This window comes from Tetrao urogallus, assembly GCF_951394365.1.
Source record: "Tetrao urogallus genome assembly, chromosome: 2".
NCBI lineage: Eukaryota > Metazoa > Chordata > Aves > Galliformes > Phasianidae > Tetrao > Tetrao urogallus.
In genome coordinates this window covers 17,052,826-17,069,886 of record NC_136814.1, presented here as the reverse complement: position 1 = coordinate 17,069,886, position 17,061 = coordinate 17,052,826, and the positions used below count along the sequence as shown (strand labels likewise).

General features: G+C 41.1%; 2 protein-coding genes across 5 annotated transcripts in view; one reads left to right on the top strand and one right to left on the bottom strand.

Annotated features, from left to right (window-relative positions):
* The window catches only part of NVL (nuclear VCP like), a gene marked incomplete at both ends in the record, with an annotated part of 30,572 nt that extends 28,506 nt beyond the window's left edge, over positions 1–2,066 (bottom strand). For both annotated transcript variants that reach the window (XM_079532631.1, XM_079532632.1), the window contains 3 exons: positions 73–125; positions 1,416–1,489; positions 2,010–2,066. In XM_079532631.1, coding sequence (XP_079388757.1) covers positions 73–125; positions 1,416–1,489; positions 2,010–2,066 — 184 coding nt within the window. The remainder of the gene's footprint in view (positions 1–72; positions 126–1,415; positions 1,490–2,009) is intronic.
* Positions 2,067–2,180: 114 nt separating this feature from the next.
* Positions 2,181–8,997, top strand: CNIH4 (cornichon family member 4; the record flags this gene model as incomplete). Of its 3 annotated transcripts, none has more annotated exons than XM_079532864.1 (5): positions 2,181–2,249; positions 3,660–3,728; positions 4,780–4,892; positions 8,285–8,425; positions 8,970–8,997. In XM_079532864.1, the coding sequence occupies 5 exons, from the start codon at positions 2,181–2,183 to the stop codon at positions 8,995–8,997; spliced, it is 420 nt and encodes a 139-aa protein (XP_079388990.1). The 3 variants fall into 3 exon arrangements, with proteins under 3 accessions (XP_079388990.1, XP_079388991.1, XP_079388992.1); XM_079532865.1 differs by lacking the exon at positions 8,970–8,997 and adding an exon at positions 8,575–8,586 and having other exon boundaries at positions 8,285–8,429; XM_079532866.1 differs by lacking the exon at positions 8,285–8,425.
* Between the last annotated feature and the right edge of the window lie 8,064 nt (positions 8,998–17,061).

The window sequence follows — 17,061 nt, the reverse complement described above, 5'->3', positions numbered from 1 at the left end:
GAAACACGTTAGCCAAACAACCAAAGTATAACCAAAATTCTGGCACTGTGGACACGATACTGACAGAACTACCTTTTGCAACTTGTATTCTAAAAGCATTTCGTTTTCTTCGTCCATATTCAGTACTGAAAAAAAAAAAGAAAACCAACAAAACGTCATGCATTGTAAGTTGGTAGCCAAAGTTTTGCACAAATTCTTATTAAGAACCAGCCTGATTGCATGATCGTTTTTTTCTTAAGGCCAGAATAAGTCAATCAGCAGGATGAAAACAACATCAGAATACCTCAATCTCTAAAGGGATGTTTAGTAAAAAGTACTTAAGCCTTCTTTTGCTATAGAGAGACATAACGTACAGATGAGCACGATGGATGCTATTTCACAACAACGCTACTGATTTTCTTATTTTAATTTAGACAAGAACATGTGGACACAGGACTACATCCTGGAAAGGACAATCCAGTTAGAACAATTGGGATGTATAATAACATGTCAATGAAAGAAAACCTGATCCAATGAGCACCCTTAACTGCAAGTAGATTATCATTAACATTTTACTTTCACTTCAGGAGAGACCATTTTGTTTGGTTTTATACAATAGCTGACAGAAAAACAAAATGCCAAGATCCATAAAAATCCAAGGCAAGGGTTTCACAGAATCACAGTATCATTAGAGTTAGAAGGGACCTTTAAAGGCCATCTAGTCCAACTCTCCTGCAATGAACAGGGACACCTGCAGCAGAACAGGTGCTCAGAGCCCTGTCCAGCCTGACCTTGAAAGCCCCCAGGGACGGGCCATCAACCACATCTCTAGGCAATTGGTTCCAGTGCCTTACTACCCTCAGTGTAAAAAACTTTCTTCTTATAGCCAGGTTACACCTACCCTATTTAAACACAAAGCCATTTCCCCTTGTTCTATCATCCTTTCTCTAACAAGACATTAAAAAATAGATAGTGCAAACATAAATGAATATCCTTCTCTACCATCCTTTACTCCCACATCCATACACAACCTGCTGGAACACAATCTTTCTCCCCAGAGTGAAAATGGCTGACAAATAATTTGGCAGGGCTGGCTGTCCCACTGAGCAAACCACCTGCAGCCACCTCATCTGCCTGAACCCAGGTGTTATTTTCTTCTACATTTTCAGCTCTGTAGGGTAAGGATTAACATGCTCTAATGCATCTGTAGTTCTTCAGTAACAGTTGAATCATGAAGCTAACATAATGATATAATGAAAGCTAGTTGATACACCAGCAGAGGAAAACACGGGAGCAGAAACAATCTTACTGTTCCAATTAACCTCAACAACGGACAAAGAAGGTAACAGAAGATCAGAATTTTGACAGCACACAAATACAAAATGATACGTTTTATATCCCGAGTGTGGAATATAAGGACACCGATCCTTGCTCACCTATAGGTTTTCTGCAGATCAGAGGCCAGGATCCCAATGTCCACATAATGGCCACACTTGCTGCTTGCGAGGTACTGAAATGAGACACAGAATCACAGAATGGCCAGGGCTGGAAGGGACCTCAAAGATCATGAAACTCCAACCCCCCCTGCCACACGCAGGGCCACCAACCTCCACATTTAATACTAGACCAGGCTGCCCAGAGCCCCATCCAATCTGGCCTTGAACACCTCCAGGGACGGGGCATCCACAACCTCTCTGGGCAGCCCGTTCCACTGTCTCTGTAAAGAACTTAGACACGTTTGGAGGCGAATCAGACCTGGTCACTCACTTCACCAGAGCACCCGCCTGCTCGAGGCTCGGCAGTCACAAGGAGGCCGGGCACAGCTCCGAGCCGTCCCGCCCGCGAGCGAAGCTTCCACAAACCCAGGCGGGTTTCTCCTGGGTTTTCTCCTTCCCTCCGCTCGCTCGGCACCATCCTAAGGCCGGAGCGGCAGCAGGAAGCACAACGACGAGACGAGGCCTTTCCCCTCGCGCCCTCCACCCGCGCCCCGTCCCGCTCCCCGGGGCTGAGGGAAGAGGCGAGGCACGGACCTGCTTCACGCGCTGCTTCAGCCGCAGATCCACGAAGGAGCTCGGCCGGCTCCGCATCGCCGCCGCGCGCCCGCCCCGTGGCTGGCTGGACTCCTCTTCCCGGCGTGCCCGGCGGTGGGGCGGGTCCTGCGGGATCCGGGCGGGGCGTACGGCGGCCGGGAGGTCGGCGGGATGGAGTCGGTGGTCTTCATCTTCTCGCTTATCGACTGCTGCGCTCTCATCTTCCTCTCCGTCTACTTCGTATCCTTCTGCGATCGGGTCGGGGCCGCGCCGCGCCGCGCCGGATCGGGGCCGCGCCCGACGGAGGCCGGGCTCTGTGGCGGCTGCGAGGGGCTGCGGGCGGAGCGGGCCCGGCCTCGCGGCGGGGAGAGACCTCGGGACGGGGCTGTGGGGGGTGCTGAGCTCCTGGAAGCCGCGCGGGGTTCTGCGGCTGCGGCGGTGTGCGGCTGGGGAGGGCGCTCGGCGGGGCGGGGTGCGGTGCGCTCTTCGTGCTGCCCCTCGTGCTCCCGGCTCTTAATGCTGAAATGCTTAATGCTTGCGGCTCGGAAAGCAAATGGTATCCTGGGATCCATCACAAGAGAGGTGGCCAGCAGGGATAGGGAGGTGATTGTCCCCCTCTACTCTGCTCTTGTGAGGCCCCATCTGCAGTACTGTGCCCAGGTCTGGAGCCCCCACTACAAGAAAGACAGGGAGCTGTTGGAGAGGGTCCAGAGGACAGCCACAAAGTTGATCAGAGGGCTGGAGCACCTCCTCTATGGAGACAGGCTGAGGGAGCTGGGCTTGTTCAGCCTGGAGAAAAGGCGGCTGCAGTGACCTCATTGCAGCCTTTCAGTACCTAAAGGGAGCCTACAAACAGGAGGGGAATCAACTCTTTGATAGATAGGGTAGATAACTGTAGGATAAGAGGAAATGGTTTTAAGTTGAGGGAGGGAAGATTTAGGTTGGATGTCAGGGGGAAGTTCTTTACAGAGGGAGTGGTGAGGTGCTGGCACAGGCTGCCCAGAGAGGTTGTGGATGCCCCGTCCCTGGAAGTATTCAAGGACAGATTGGAAGGGGCCCTGGGCAGCCTGGTCTAGTGTTAAATGTGGAGGTTGGTGGCCCTGCATGTGGCAGGGGGGTTGGAGATTCATGATCCTTGAGTCCCTTCCAACCCTCGCTGTTCTGTGAAATCATTGAGTGTACCTCCCTGCTCTGCTTTCGGCCTCAAGCTGAACTTTGTCCAATAGCTGCCGGTGGAGAAGTGCCATAAAGTCATTGAGACTGATAGTGAAGCGTGGCCTAATGCTGTGCTGCAGGGAGGGCTGATGGAAATGTGCCTGTGGCAGGTGTGCTGCAGAACAGCCATCTGCGCCCAGGGCACAGCGCTCTCCTCAGCATCCTGCATGCAAATATAGAATCGTAGAAGATTCCAAGCTGAAAGGGCCTCATAAGGATCACTGAGTCCAGCTGCTGGCTCCACCCAAAATCCCAACCCTGTGTCTGAGAGCAGTGCCCAAATGCCCTTTGAACTCCAGTACTGGGGCTGTACCCACTGCCCTGGGCAGCCTGTTCTGTGCCCACCACCCTCTGGGCAGAACCAGCTTGAACCTCTCCTTTGAGTGCCTGAGTATTCTGACTTAGAGTACAGTTGTTCCTTATTGCTACCTTCAGATAATTACACTGTCAGATTTGGAATGCGACTACATCAACGCGAGGTCTTGCTGTTCAAAACTCAATAAAGTAAATGATTGTTCTTTGCATTTGGTGGGGCTTTAAAAAACAATCTGGCATCTCCACATCACAAATAACAAAAGCTAATGTATATTTGAAGAGCCTGGATTGGCAATACTTTTTCAAAGTGTTTATCCTTTATTTCAGTCTGCCTGTCTTTGTCAGGTCCCTGTCTGTCAGTAAGTTAGTCCCCAGAGGCCATTCTGCTGGCTGTCAGAGCTCAGAGGTGGGCTGCTATTCTGAATTCATGGCACATGAACTTTACTTATAGAGCTTTTCAGCTTTCCTCTGTGTGAGTGTGCCACCAAGTAGCAATGTCTGCTTGTGGCTGAACTCAGGGATCCTTACAACAGCTGTCTTTGACACTTGTGTATAGTTCCAAACCTCCTGAGCAGCAGAGAATTTCACTGGGATTAAAAAAAAAAAAAAAAAAGTAGTACAATTTTATTCAAATCCACTTGGAACTGTTTTGCTAAATCAGTACAACATTCACATATGTCTGTTTGCTCTGATTCAAAGGTATTTTCTAAACATAAGAACACTTCAGGATACCCTCAAGCCAAAAATGTGTTCTTGCTAGGGGCTGACCCAGTTTACCCATGTCTGTTTTCATATTGGTCCATGTTCTTATTTCTGCCATGCCTGAAGGTGCTTGTATGTCCTGTGTCTGCAGTTTTAGTTATCTGCTTCTTACATTCCTACATCAAGCATTCTCTGCAGTGATTTCAGATGAGCTCTGCATACTTTCTTATTTTCTTTAACATTTGTGTAATATAGCTGTGATTGAACAGTTGCTGTGTTTCATTCTAGAAATCACTGCATTAAATATAGAACCTCTGTTTTAGTACTTTAAGGCATGATTTTTGGCTTATTCATGTGGACTCTGATTGAAGGTATTAATTTCCCCACATAATGATGAAATCACATGCCTCCATGAGTTTTCTGTTTGATATGATTAGGGAATGATGCAGATTTTTATTTCAGAAAGGAATTTACATTTGTCTATGTAACTTTATTTTCCATCTTTTTAAAAAATTATTATTATTATTATTTTTTACAGTGGGTTGTCCCTGAGGTAATTGGCCATGCTGTTGTCACTGTATTAATGCTTATTTCATTGCACTGGTTCATCTTCCTCCTTAATTTGCCAATAGCAACATGGAATATATATCGGTAAGTGCAAATGGTTTTGTGTGCTTTTCATTCACTGTTAGTAGCTCAGCTTTAAGGCTAGCATGAACATAATACGTCTTAATGAAACGTTTCAGTTTCTTGAGCTCTTAAGTCTCCACAGATCTAACTAACAAGGCTCTCCTCTTGTATAATCAAAGAATATTAGGCTGTTATAATCACAAAATGAACAAGAGAGTTAGGCAAAGCAGACTATGATAACAAAAGAGAATAAATAGAAGGCTTACCCCTAACCTGGGCTCACTCACAAAACAACAGCAGAGCAGATCTCCAGATGAGATCCTTCCCCACTGGTAGCCAGCTCTTAAATAGGTCTAGGAGGGCTGGAGCCAGGCTCCACCCCTTCCTGCAGCACAGGTGAATTGCCTTCATCTGTGCTCCTCTGGCTGACTCATGGCTCGCCTCAGGTGATCAATCAGAGGTTCAGGCCGTGACTCAGCAGTTCCCATACACCTCTCTTTGCAGTTAATATTAGAAGAAACACAGCAGAGTAAAGCACGTGAAGCTTTTGGCCTTTGTTTGCAATTCTTTCTAATGAACAGATTCTAAATCAAAGTTGACAAATCTTGATATGTGAGCAGTTCCTAAGCTTGAAGGAAGTAACAGCATATTAGTTGGGGTACGAAGTACTGCTGCAGGCACAGTTGCTACTGCCTTTCATTCTTTACCTCTGTGTCTGAGAGTTATAGCAGCACAAAAGTACGTAGCCTGGCTGGTGGCTATAAAATCATCTGCCTGGTTATCCCCAGCACCCACCTTTGTGTACAGTTCAGTTTCTTCCCCTCACTTGCTTTATCTACTAGAGTTTTGGGGTCCACCGTTTGGAAAGGTTTCCACATGAGTCTCTTTATGACAGCTGCCTGTGGTGCAGGTCTTCACACAGTGAGCTGTCTGCTGCTTTGGAATGGTTTGCTTCCCAGTATAGCTTTGCATGTGGCAACACTGGGGTGGACGGTTCAAATGTGTTCTATTTTGTATCATTTTGAAATATGTGATATCACTTGATGTGCAGAGAATTGAGTCCTAAGGGGTGTTTATGCTGATGAAACTGAATATGGGTTTTTGGCAAATCATTCCCTGTACTACAGGCAGTTAACAGACCAACCGTGTAAGTTGTAGGATTGGTTGTAATTCTTGTTTCCACACACCTGCTGGGATTGACTGCTGGGACACTTTGGGTTGTTGGTTAAATAAAACAGGGTATTGTAGCTCTCATGAAAGAGGAGATTTCTTTCCTATTATCCTGATTGTTCTGTGGAACTGTAACTCCGTAATTACGTCTTTTCTGCAAAAGGCTTCTAGCAAAGATCTCAAATGTTTCTCGGTTGAAGAAACATGAGGCGCTTTGTGGTTAATTGCTGAGCGTTGCCTAAAGGCCCACACGAGGATAGTTTTGTTTGGCCACCTGTGTGTACAGCTGTGTGCTTGTGCAATGCTGTTGCACCAAATGACCAATGTTCCCTTTGGTATCTGCTGCTGAGTGTAGTATTACTATGTTTCTTTTAGAGTAGAGTGTTTCTACAGAGACACTAGAGTGTGAATGCAATTTTTTGGATTTGAGAAGATTTCTTACACTAGTTTCCCCTTTGCTACTTCCTTTCACTTATGCTAATGTGTAAAGTAGCCTCTTGTTTTCTCATCCAACCTGTCAGAAGGAATTCTGCAAGCTAATGATGCAGAGATCACCATTTCCAGACTTCAGACAGAAAGCTTTGAGTGCTGTCTTTTTACATTGACAGCTCTTGTATTTGTCATTCACAGTACCCTAAAATCCAGGTTTATTTCCTCAATTCTAGATGTGCAATGCACTTATTAAATGAATACAATGTGATACTTTGCCTATACTGACAGAGGATGTTGAAATGTTAGTTAGGGCTCTACTGTTAATCCTGCCTCCTTTCTGAGGATCAAGGGCTTTCACCCACACTGGCAGCCTGGATTGTCACATCCATAGTGAAGGTGATACAGCTTGATAAAAACAAGTGTGTAGTGTTAGAGAGGGAATCTGATGTTTTGGGGTAAAACTTAAGTTTGCCTCAGTTATTTAAAGGCCAAATGGTACAGTAGTCAGAAAAATCTTGGATTGTAAAATAGTTTGAGCGCAGTAAAAAGAGGGGGTGTCAATGACTAAGCTAGGATCAGGTGGGAACAGATTAAGTCTGAACCTGTTACCATGAGCTGCAAACTTCCAGCACCAGGTGGGTGTGTTTGAATCTTCTCTTTATGTTACTGTATTTCAAGAAGTAATTTCTGGAGTAAATGTTGCTGCACATGAATTTAGAGAGGTTTAAATTATTCTACTCCGGAATGAGGACACCAATCCAAACAAGTGTTGATGCTGAAGAAGTCTGTGCTTTGTGGTGTATCTAAGTACCTCCTATCATTGAAGTGATTGTTGTAATATGTGGGAGAGTGTGCTTTGGAGGTTCTTTTGTTGTTATTCTTCAAGCATATAAAGAAAATCTAAAAGTGTGCTGTTCACAGACCTTGCTTTTGCTCCAGGTCTAAGACCAGGAGTTAAATTGAAGTGTAGGAAGAGCGTTTTCCTAAAAGGATAAAACCTTTGTGGGATGTAGGTGAAATGATGGCAATACTGTTCTAGATTAGGCTCAGCTGGAGTGAAAATTTCACAGTGCCTGCATTTGTTCTCTTGAGAAATGCTTATGACAAGTAAACATGCTGTTTCTTGAATTTTAACAGGACACAAATGTTTATTTTGCTGCTTTATTCTTCTTTTAGATTACATTCAACTTTGTTTCACTCAGCTTGTGTTCTTATGTGGATTCAGGCAGTAGTACTGAAGCTCTCCAGTTCTGCTCAGTCTTTCAACCTGTAGGCCACAGGAAAGCTGCGTCTTTGCTGAAATAACGCAGCATAGTTGTGCCAAAGACAGAAATAATATGCACATCCTTTGTCCTATCTTGTTTTGACCATTGGAATTTGTGATAATCTACATACATCTTGATTTTTTTTTTTTTTTTTTTTTGGTAATTAAGTCATTTAATTCTTTTTTTTTCCCAGTCTCTTTCATTTAATACATCTGTCCACCACGGATAGATGTTTTCTTCCTAACACTGAGTAATCACAAACAGCAATGAAAATGCACTGGCATTGGATATAACTGGAAACTCTCCCACTTGTACATAGGAAGCTGGGCTAATGCTCCAATTCTTTGTGGATTGCAATGGCAGAGTTATATGCAATATCCTGAGACCAAAGTAGAATTGAAAAAATGCTCCCTTTTGCTTAACTGCAAAACAACTCTTTGGATGCAAGTCCCTTCTGTGCAAAGTCTTCCTCTCTCATTCCCTGATACTCCCCCATGCTTTAACAACTCTACTTTTCTGTTCCTGGTGTGTTTTTTTTACTTTCAGGTTTATTATGGTGCCAAGTGGAAACATGGGGGTATTTGATCCCACAGAGATTCATAACCGGGGACAACTGAAATCACACATGAAAGAAGCTATGATCAAGCTAGGCTTTCATCTGCTCTGTTTCTTCATGTACCTTTACAGGTTAGTTGCAAAAATTGCTCTTAGAGAACAAAGGAATTGTCTACCAACTATTTTTATCTCCTCTATTCTGCTCGTATAATTGCTGATGTTCATAATTGTCTTATCTTCTTGCATCCTGCTAAGCTTCAGTGATGTATTTTGACTGCCAGCTGCAAGCGTAGCGTATGCCTTTATTCTTTCTGATCAAACATTGCTTGGAAAGTCAGACTAGTTCTTAATCGCAAAACAATGATAAATACAACATGGAGATTTACGTGATTTTAGCACTTACAGTAAGTGGCCTATTAAGAAAAAGTTTAATTAAAGTTGATTTTACAAGTTCTATTTGAGAAAATAAAGTTCATCAGGTTAAGTTAAAACCTGATGAGTTCTGTGATGGGGCTACCTACAATCAGAGTGAAGAACTGCTGTTTCCTTCTGCAGTCCTTCATAAATAAATCAAGTACTTGTAGCTGCCTTGACTTTCTATTACAGAATCAAGTGCTGTTCCTACCTGCATGTGCTTCAGTAATACACTGGTCTTATGTTTTCTGTTTTATCACAGTATGATTCTGGCTTTGATAAATGATTGAAAAAGAACCATTAGCTGCCAAATTGGGTCATCACTCCAGTGACTGGTTATGGAGCCACAGCCACCTACCGAACATACCTAGATCAGTGGCATCATGCAGTATATTTTTCTTCTTTGAACAAAAAATATTTTCCTGTATTTTTAACATAAAATATTTTCAAAAGACATTGGATTTGTGTAGCAGTTTTTGTTCCTTTTTCTTTATTAATAACTCAAAGTGCTGTAGCTGTTGCTATTGTAAGGTGAAGCCCTTGCTTACAAAGCTTACAGGAATAAAATGGTGAGATGGGAACACAGTTGAACAGCTCAGGCAGACAGTAGTACCAGTTCTAGAACAAATTTAAGTGTAGTTCTGATGTCTGCTGCTTATTCAGTCATTTTATATATGCATAAAATAATTTTCTGGAAACATACATGTCAAATCTAGTATTTCAAAAATGTGGGTGTGTAATTAAGTCCTCGAATTCATGAGTGCTAAGTACTTGTCATTCTTTCTTGTACAGCTACAGTTAGAGTGTATTGGCCTTAATCTGTGTGCAACAGCTTGAGGGCTTTGTTTGTTTGCTTGTTTTTGGTCAGGCAGCAAAAAGACAACACTGAAGCTTCCATTCAGTGTTTGTTCTAGGATAAGTTTGGCCCTCAGTTTATGGTAGATGGAACCCAAGTTAAGCTGTTGCAGATATCAGGAACTATGTATGCTCCTTAGAAAACAACCAGGGAAATAGCTACCACAGCTGCACATCAGTTCTGCTTGACACCACCCAAAACCAAACTCCAGAAAATACTGCCTTGTAAAGCTGAACCTGGGAGAGGATGTAGGTCTGTAAAAAGGAGAGAAATAGCATTTCAAAAAAGAAAGTCAGTAATTTTTTTAGTAACTTAATTGCCTACTTATTAAGCTATCTTACTTATATGCAAGGACAACGTAAGGTATTTAACTTACAGCCTCTTACATTGCTGTGGTAAAATAAAAACAGATCTACACTTACATTGGTTTTAATCTATTAGAAGGTCAATGTAAGCTGCAATGTATCATGTAAAAAGGATGCCACTTGATTTGAAAAGCTTCTGTTCTCTATCTGGTGAAGTGTTTCTTCTGAGGTGTGAGTAGGAAAGGAAGAGTAAGAGTAAATATTGATATCTATTAAAGAAAATGGGGGTAGGGTGTGCCTCAATTTGTGAGGAACGTAAGTGCATTCTTCACCACCTCCCTCCTCAACATGAATTACATTACATAACCACAGCAGACCAATGAGAACAGTTATGGATGTTGTCAAATATGAAATGATGCACTTTTTATGAATGCAGACATTTTTTTTTAATAAATCTTCTGATCATTCCTCTATAATGAATTATAAGAGTTTGAAAGCCTCGGTCTCAGAGTCTAAAGACCACAATTTTAAGCACTCTAGCATTTGAAGAAGGCTATTAAGTTCTTTTCCTTACCCACAGTCTATAATATAATTAGTTAGCTTCGATACTACGTTAGTACTCAACTGTTCAGTGAAAATACAGTTCATTTAAGAGAGAGGGATTAATTAAAAATAATACAGTTCCCCCTAATTCACTGATATGTTGTGGACTATTGATTATTTTGTTTGTTCTGTTAATGAATGTTTTATTCTAGAGCCGTTCTGTATTATGGTAACAGTACAGTAAGCAGTGGAATTAATAGGATGTGTGGAAGCCCTAGTAACCATTTTAACAAGCCCTATAGAGGGGTTACCAATTGACTTGAAACTGACCCCATAAAAGCATGTCTTCACCTGTTTAGTATTGGTACAGCTTTATTCTAATTCTTCTTTGCTTCACAAGAAACTCCAAAGCATTTTGTACAAGTGCTAAGGCTCTTTTTTTTTTTTGCCTATGAAGATATTATAGTAATATTACAGGTGGTGGCAGAACAACTAGATGTGTACTAACTTTGGTGGTTAATCTTTGGAATATTCTCTATAAATATGTATTATATATACAGGGTTTTTCTTTTAAGAGGAGGTAGAAACTGAGGCTGCCATCTTTCTGTAAGGAGCAGAGAGCTTAAGCACGTGCAACACATGGCAAGGTAGTAGAGGACTGCATGGGAAGCATAGGTGCTAAGGTGTGAAGCACAGAAGTACCCTACCTTGGAGTTTGGATTTAAGCTAATTATGAAGTGGTCACCTAACAGTAAGATCTGTACGTGAATTCTCTTAAATAATCTAATCTAACAAGTTAAAAAAATACAATCACAATTCATTCTACATCCTACTTATGTCACAGCTCTTCGAAATCACGTACCTGTTTCTCTTACACTCTTCTCACCAGCCAGAGGCAGATGTAGGATGACAGGTGCAACAGCGTGTGGGGGTGGTGGTGGGGAACAGTTAAAGAAGCTAAATTTCCTTCAGCTGCCATATGGATAATTTATGGCTGAATTGGGTCTGCAATCTAGCAACTCGTTTAAGTACTCGTGCCCCAGGGAAGCAGCAAAAACAAGTGCCTGGAAAGGCATAAGACATGCTTGTTCTGTTTGCAGCTGCATTTAAGGCACGGTTATATATGCACAGCTTAACCTCTAAGCAAGGGGATAGATATTAATTAAAAAGTACTACTATGAGATGGCATAAAGACCTTTTTTCTAATCCAGATAGAAGCTGAAAGGATTAAAAAATGGAACGCGATTTGCCAAAGTGTTCAAAGTTGGAAAACTTACAGGAAGTAGAAGGCAAATTTAGGTACAGTTTTTACTTATCAGAACGGTAGCTACAGCTGAACAACTCTGTCTGTGGTACCAGTACATACAAAATACAACGGCACCTCAACTTTATCCTGCAAGGTAGGAGGAGAAACAAGAATGCAGGCTTAGGTGGAAGGAAAAAAAAGCAACAGATAAGGAGTGGGTTCAAGAGCCACAAAAGCTGCTTAAATCAACTTCAGATAAGATGTTCCTGATGTGCAGCTGGTAAGAGAAGCCTAAGCAAGAAACAGAAGTACTTTAAGAGCACCTTCCTATTGTGGGAAAGAACTGTAGGTATAGATGGGTTATGGTCAGCAACCTGCTTATGATACCTGAGTAAGCTCCAGCATTAAGAAAGAAGGCTCTCATCCAGCCTCAAAGAGCAGGTGTTCAACAACATAAATAAGCACAGAATGGGATGCAGGTGAGCAGCACGCTGAACTGCTTCCATGCACAGTCGAAAAGTGGGAGGAGATCAGAGCCAAAAACTGGAGAGCTGCACACAGCAGTAAGAGAATTCATCTTCAGCTGAGCTGTCATAAGTGATTTCTCCTATCAAAAAATAAAATGCTGCAAATGTGGAAGAACTTTACAATTAATGATCAAGAAATGAACATCCCAGTGATAGTCACGTAAGTGAAGTTTAGGAAACTAAGAACTATTCATTCCAGTTATTTATTCTGTTTATTGAATTGAAAGAAAGGGAATACAAACATTTCTGTTAAGTGCTGTGCACCAACATGGAAAAAGTGTATTGTTTTTTTTTTTAAAAATCCTAATAAAAACAAATCAGAAGTTAATGTAGTTCCAATTGAACAATTTGTAAAGATATGTTTAAAATACTACACATTTATAAAATAAAAAAGTTAAAACGGTGTTCTGTAAATAATTAGTAAAATGAGTGAAAATAAATACGAGACCCAAAGTTCTTATGTTTTTAATGTAATATAGCAAAGAAATTTTAACTACTTAATATAATCCGAGGAGAGTAACAAAAATCCAGAGTTTAAGAACGCAATCCTTTGAAACATTTAATATCAGTCCATAGCAAATAGTCATTACATACCAAAAGCTCTAAGTGTTAACTAGTTCCACCACAACTCCATATAAATCTTGACAACTTAGAAATCTTGAGATCAACAATAAAGTTCTTTTCTTGATCTCTACAGCTTGGTTTGTAAGTACATACATGCTTTGAGGATCCATTTTGTCCCATGTGTTTTCAAGGAGCCAATAACTTTTTCCATCTGTGCCTAAAAACGTTAAGATTCAAATCTAGCACATAGACCCTAACAATGAAAGATGTTTAAGGAAAAGATGGGGCACGATGAATTTCCAATTTATAAAAATATACTGATATTAACCAAAACCTTCAGGTCAGAGGACACTTCACATACGCACGACTCAAAGTATGCAATAAAACATGACAAGTACCTAGAACATTTGGTTCTATGTCTGTTTGTGGAACACACGCACACACACATTCATACCAGATGGGAGGAACACTCTCACGGACTTCTTATTGAATCCAGATAACCTGGATCGACAAACAAAAAACTTGTCTACAGTTCAACAACTAGAGGCAGCTACCGCAGCAGCAGTTCAACACTGCACACTTCAATTAAGTCCACCCTGTTTAAAAAAGTGTCAGAGTTAAGAAGTTCAAAATATCTTTAAAAGTAGCAGTTTTTTTGAAATTAAGTATGGCAGCTGAAAATGGTCTCCAGCCAACGTGGAAAAGACAGGAGGAGGTAAAAAGTGTAACTATTTATGGGAAGGATGTTCCTCAATTGTCCCAAAGATAACAACAACAAAAAGAAAACCATTTAGCAAATACAGGTGTGTTTTGTAGCTAAAAAAATATGGACAAACTATTGAAAGTGCATTTCTCCTCCTCCCCCTTGAGTTACAGTAGTTTGTCAGTAAATCCAGCTTTTCATCTTCATTCCTCTTTCTCTACCTCCCCATGTGGGTCTACATTTCCCCTTCGAACTACAGCTAATTGTACGAGTCCTTGTTTCCTTCTAAGGAAGCCTTCATAACTGGTTCTGGATGGGAGCGCTGCTTATCAGCGTAAGGAGATACAACTAGACATAAACTCCCAAGCATACTGGGTTTTATTCAACATTACCTGTTTGAAGCCAAGATGAGAAGTAACAGGCAAGATCAGGAAAGCTTTCTAGCTTGCTCCTTTGCTCTAATCATAAAAATGAAGTCAGCTTTGAAGAACTTGAGAAAATATGGAGAATTTGAAATGAAGGTGTCACGTCCCCCTACTACCCCACCCACCCAAACAAGGACAAATCTAGCATCACTGCTTGTTTTCCCTTTTGTGCTCCATTGTGCCTTGAAAATTACTTACCTGAACAGCTAATGAGCATTCAGATAACAAAATGCTTCAGCTTTCTTTTTTTAAAAGATCTGCCTTAGGCAATTACCTGTGGCTACTGCAAAAATTAAGCAAAGAGCTTACCAAAGAAAGTTAGGAAAGTGTAGTACACTCTTACAGTATTTTCCTCTCTGAAACTGTTCACCAGAAACACAGTGTTTATTGCAGGTGTGTGGTTGTTCCAGCCTGACTCCAGCCTGCAAACATTTTTAAGCATGTGGAAATCAATGTGTTGCATGAGCAAGCTTGTTTTTTTTTCCCCCCTCAAAGTCTCATTTTATCATCTGCGCACAAAAAGTACTGGTACTTTTCAATTGATGCACTGTGAATACATGACATGTTAGAAACGGTCTGGGTTTCTCTTTAACTGCCAGGTTAGATTGGTTCTCACTACCACTGGATCTGTAGCACAGCTTCACTGTGGGACCAAGTACTGTGGTAAAACAATTATTACTCTCCTTTCTCTCATCTCTGCACGCTACATGGCACAAGCAGACATCTATGCAGTATGGTGGAATTGACATTGGAAAGAATGCCATCTGTACGATAAAGGAACCTTCCTTTATGTTGCATAGTTGCACCACAAAACTAAATTAAAGCAGAGATATCAGAACGCATTTCTAACTAACTTGCTGCTAAATACCTGAAGTGTTCTTTAGAGGTACATACCTATTCCAGAAGAGGTCAGATTTTGGAAGAAGCACTAGGTTCCAATTTTTATTTACAATGCATTGCAGCAGAAAGTAGAAATCAGCTCATACGTACCCACATATAGCTTGTACCAGGTAAGGAGTCTCACTTCGGTTTAGGTACTGCTAACCACATGAAAAATGCCTTTTGAAATGCATGTGAGACTTTCAGTCTAAACGAGACTTTGATCCTTCAACACCTGCCTGAAGCTTCCACTGAAGTCCAATGAGTATGAGGTAAGCAAGTAGTGCCACACTGTTGTACAAGACACAAATCAGAACTGATCTCCCTCCCCTTTACTCTCCCTAAGTAACACTTCATTTAAAAATCAGAGCTTCAGAGTACGACAAAGCAGAGGTAACCTCTGAAGATTCCCATGCTACCATTGCTTATGAATTATACCATGTTTTGAAGATGTAAAACACTGTTTTTGGTGTGGATTTGTTTGTTTGTTTTTAAACCAGAAGTTAGGTTTACTAAAAACTGACCGTAGGAAAACTTTGTTTCCCTGCAATATCAGTGCCACAGACTAATCTTATGCTGTCCAACATAACAGCAACAGAAACACCTCCTCTAAAATGAGAGAATGGGAGAGAAACTGATTTGTAGCCTTCAATTTACATACGTACTACTCAGAACCTACAGGAATAGTTATTACTATCCCAGCAATTCACCTTAAGACAAACTTAAACTGAAGATAAGCATGTTAAGTTCCTACTTCATTTCGGAGGTACTGAACATGAGTATGTCAGATTCAGAGCTGGTTTCAACGAGATTATCAGAATCTTAAATCATCTTGCAGATTACACACAGGGCAAGGAAAAAAACAACCAACAAGCCAACCCACCCAATTACTGAACTCTTAAAAAGAAAAATCTGACCTGCTGAACTGCACTTCATTTTTCTTGGGAAGGAAAAAAAAAGAGACTATTTATGTTAAGCACCACATTCCCACTCATCAAAGTGGCTACATGCTCTTCCCAGGAACTCAGGCAAACCTTCCCTCATCCTTCTTCCATACATGACTAATGTCACTAGATTATTGTGGATCTTGTGAGTTCACACTTCCATTCACATTGTCCTTGGTGGCATGCCCTCTCCTGCTCCCTCATTACTTCAGAGCACTAACAACACTACCATTCTACCCAAGGTGGGAAAGGAAATCCAGTGCCATCCCACAAGGAATTTGTGTGTAGTGCAGAAGCATAGAGATGCCAGGCCATCTGTTTATTATTAAAAAAAAAAAAAAAAAAAGAGCTTCAATTATAAATGTCTCTTTTTGCTAAACATGGCATATTAGTGGAACTGTTCCAAAAAGCATTAACGTGTTCACAGCACCAGCTTGCAACAATGTCCAGGAGAGACTTTTAAGCCTGCAAACTTAGAAGTAAATTCTCAAAGTCTAAACATCTTTGTTTACCAAATAATAAAGAAAGTTTTCCATTGCAAAACAAGTTATCTATGATTTGAATGTTCATTACTTCTACAAAATGTTGACTTTGCAAATAAAGAATTCAGCACATTCTTCTGTTGAGGTTTACCTTTTATCAGTATTGTTGCATATATTTATATAACTAAAAAAAAAAAAGACCTTGTCTTGTTTAAGCTCTTAATCTCCTGGTGTACTCTGAACACTTCTTTGTTTCCCTAAATAATACAATTTATCTTTTCATATGGACAGTGAGTTTCTCCTTCTGAAACAAGCTTCGCTGCCTACGTAAAGCTCCTTGCAGCCACTGCTTTTGATTGGGTGTCAAGACACTCTGGAAGAGCATCAGTGATACCACATTCCACATTTCTTCTTGCATTGGTTTAATTCCAAATGTATACAAATGAAGTCATTTTAATCCTATAAATAATTTATTTTTAAAAAATTGTGCTGTTAACCCCTTTGCAGGGCAACGAGCTATGTGAAAAGTACAAAACTTTTTGTCAAATGTGATATTGAGAGTGCTTTTGACATAGTTCATTGGTTTATCTCAATTTATATATACTGCGCAACGGGCAAGGCTAGAATCCATGAACCAAGCTGCAAAGATCTCAAGCTAAGTAAGGCGGAGAGATTTGAGAAACAAGAGAAGGAAATACTTTCCTATCCAATGTATACTCTTCAGACTAAAGCACTCTTTCTATCAAGCCTTCTAAACTCTTAAATAAAGTGTTCCAAACAAGCATTTAAACTTCATTACACAGAAGAGCAACAAGAACAGTAGCCTGCCAGACAAAAAGGCAGGAGGGAAAAATATATACTGAGTTCAATGGTTAGCCTG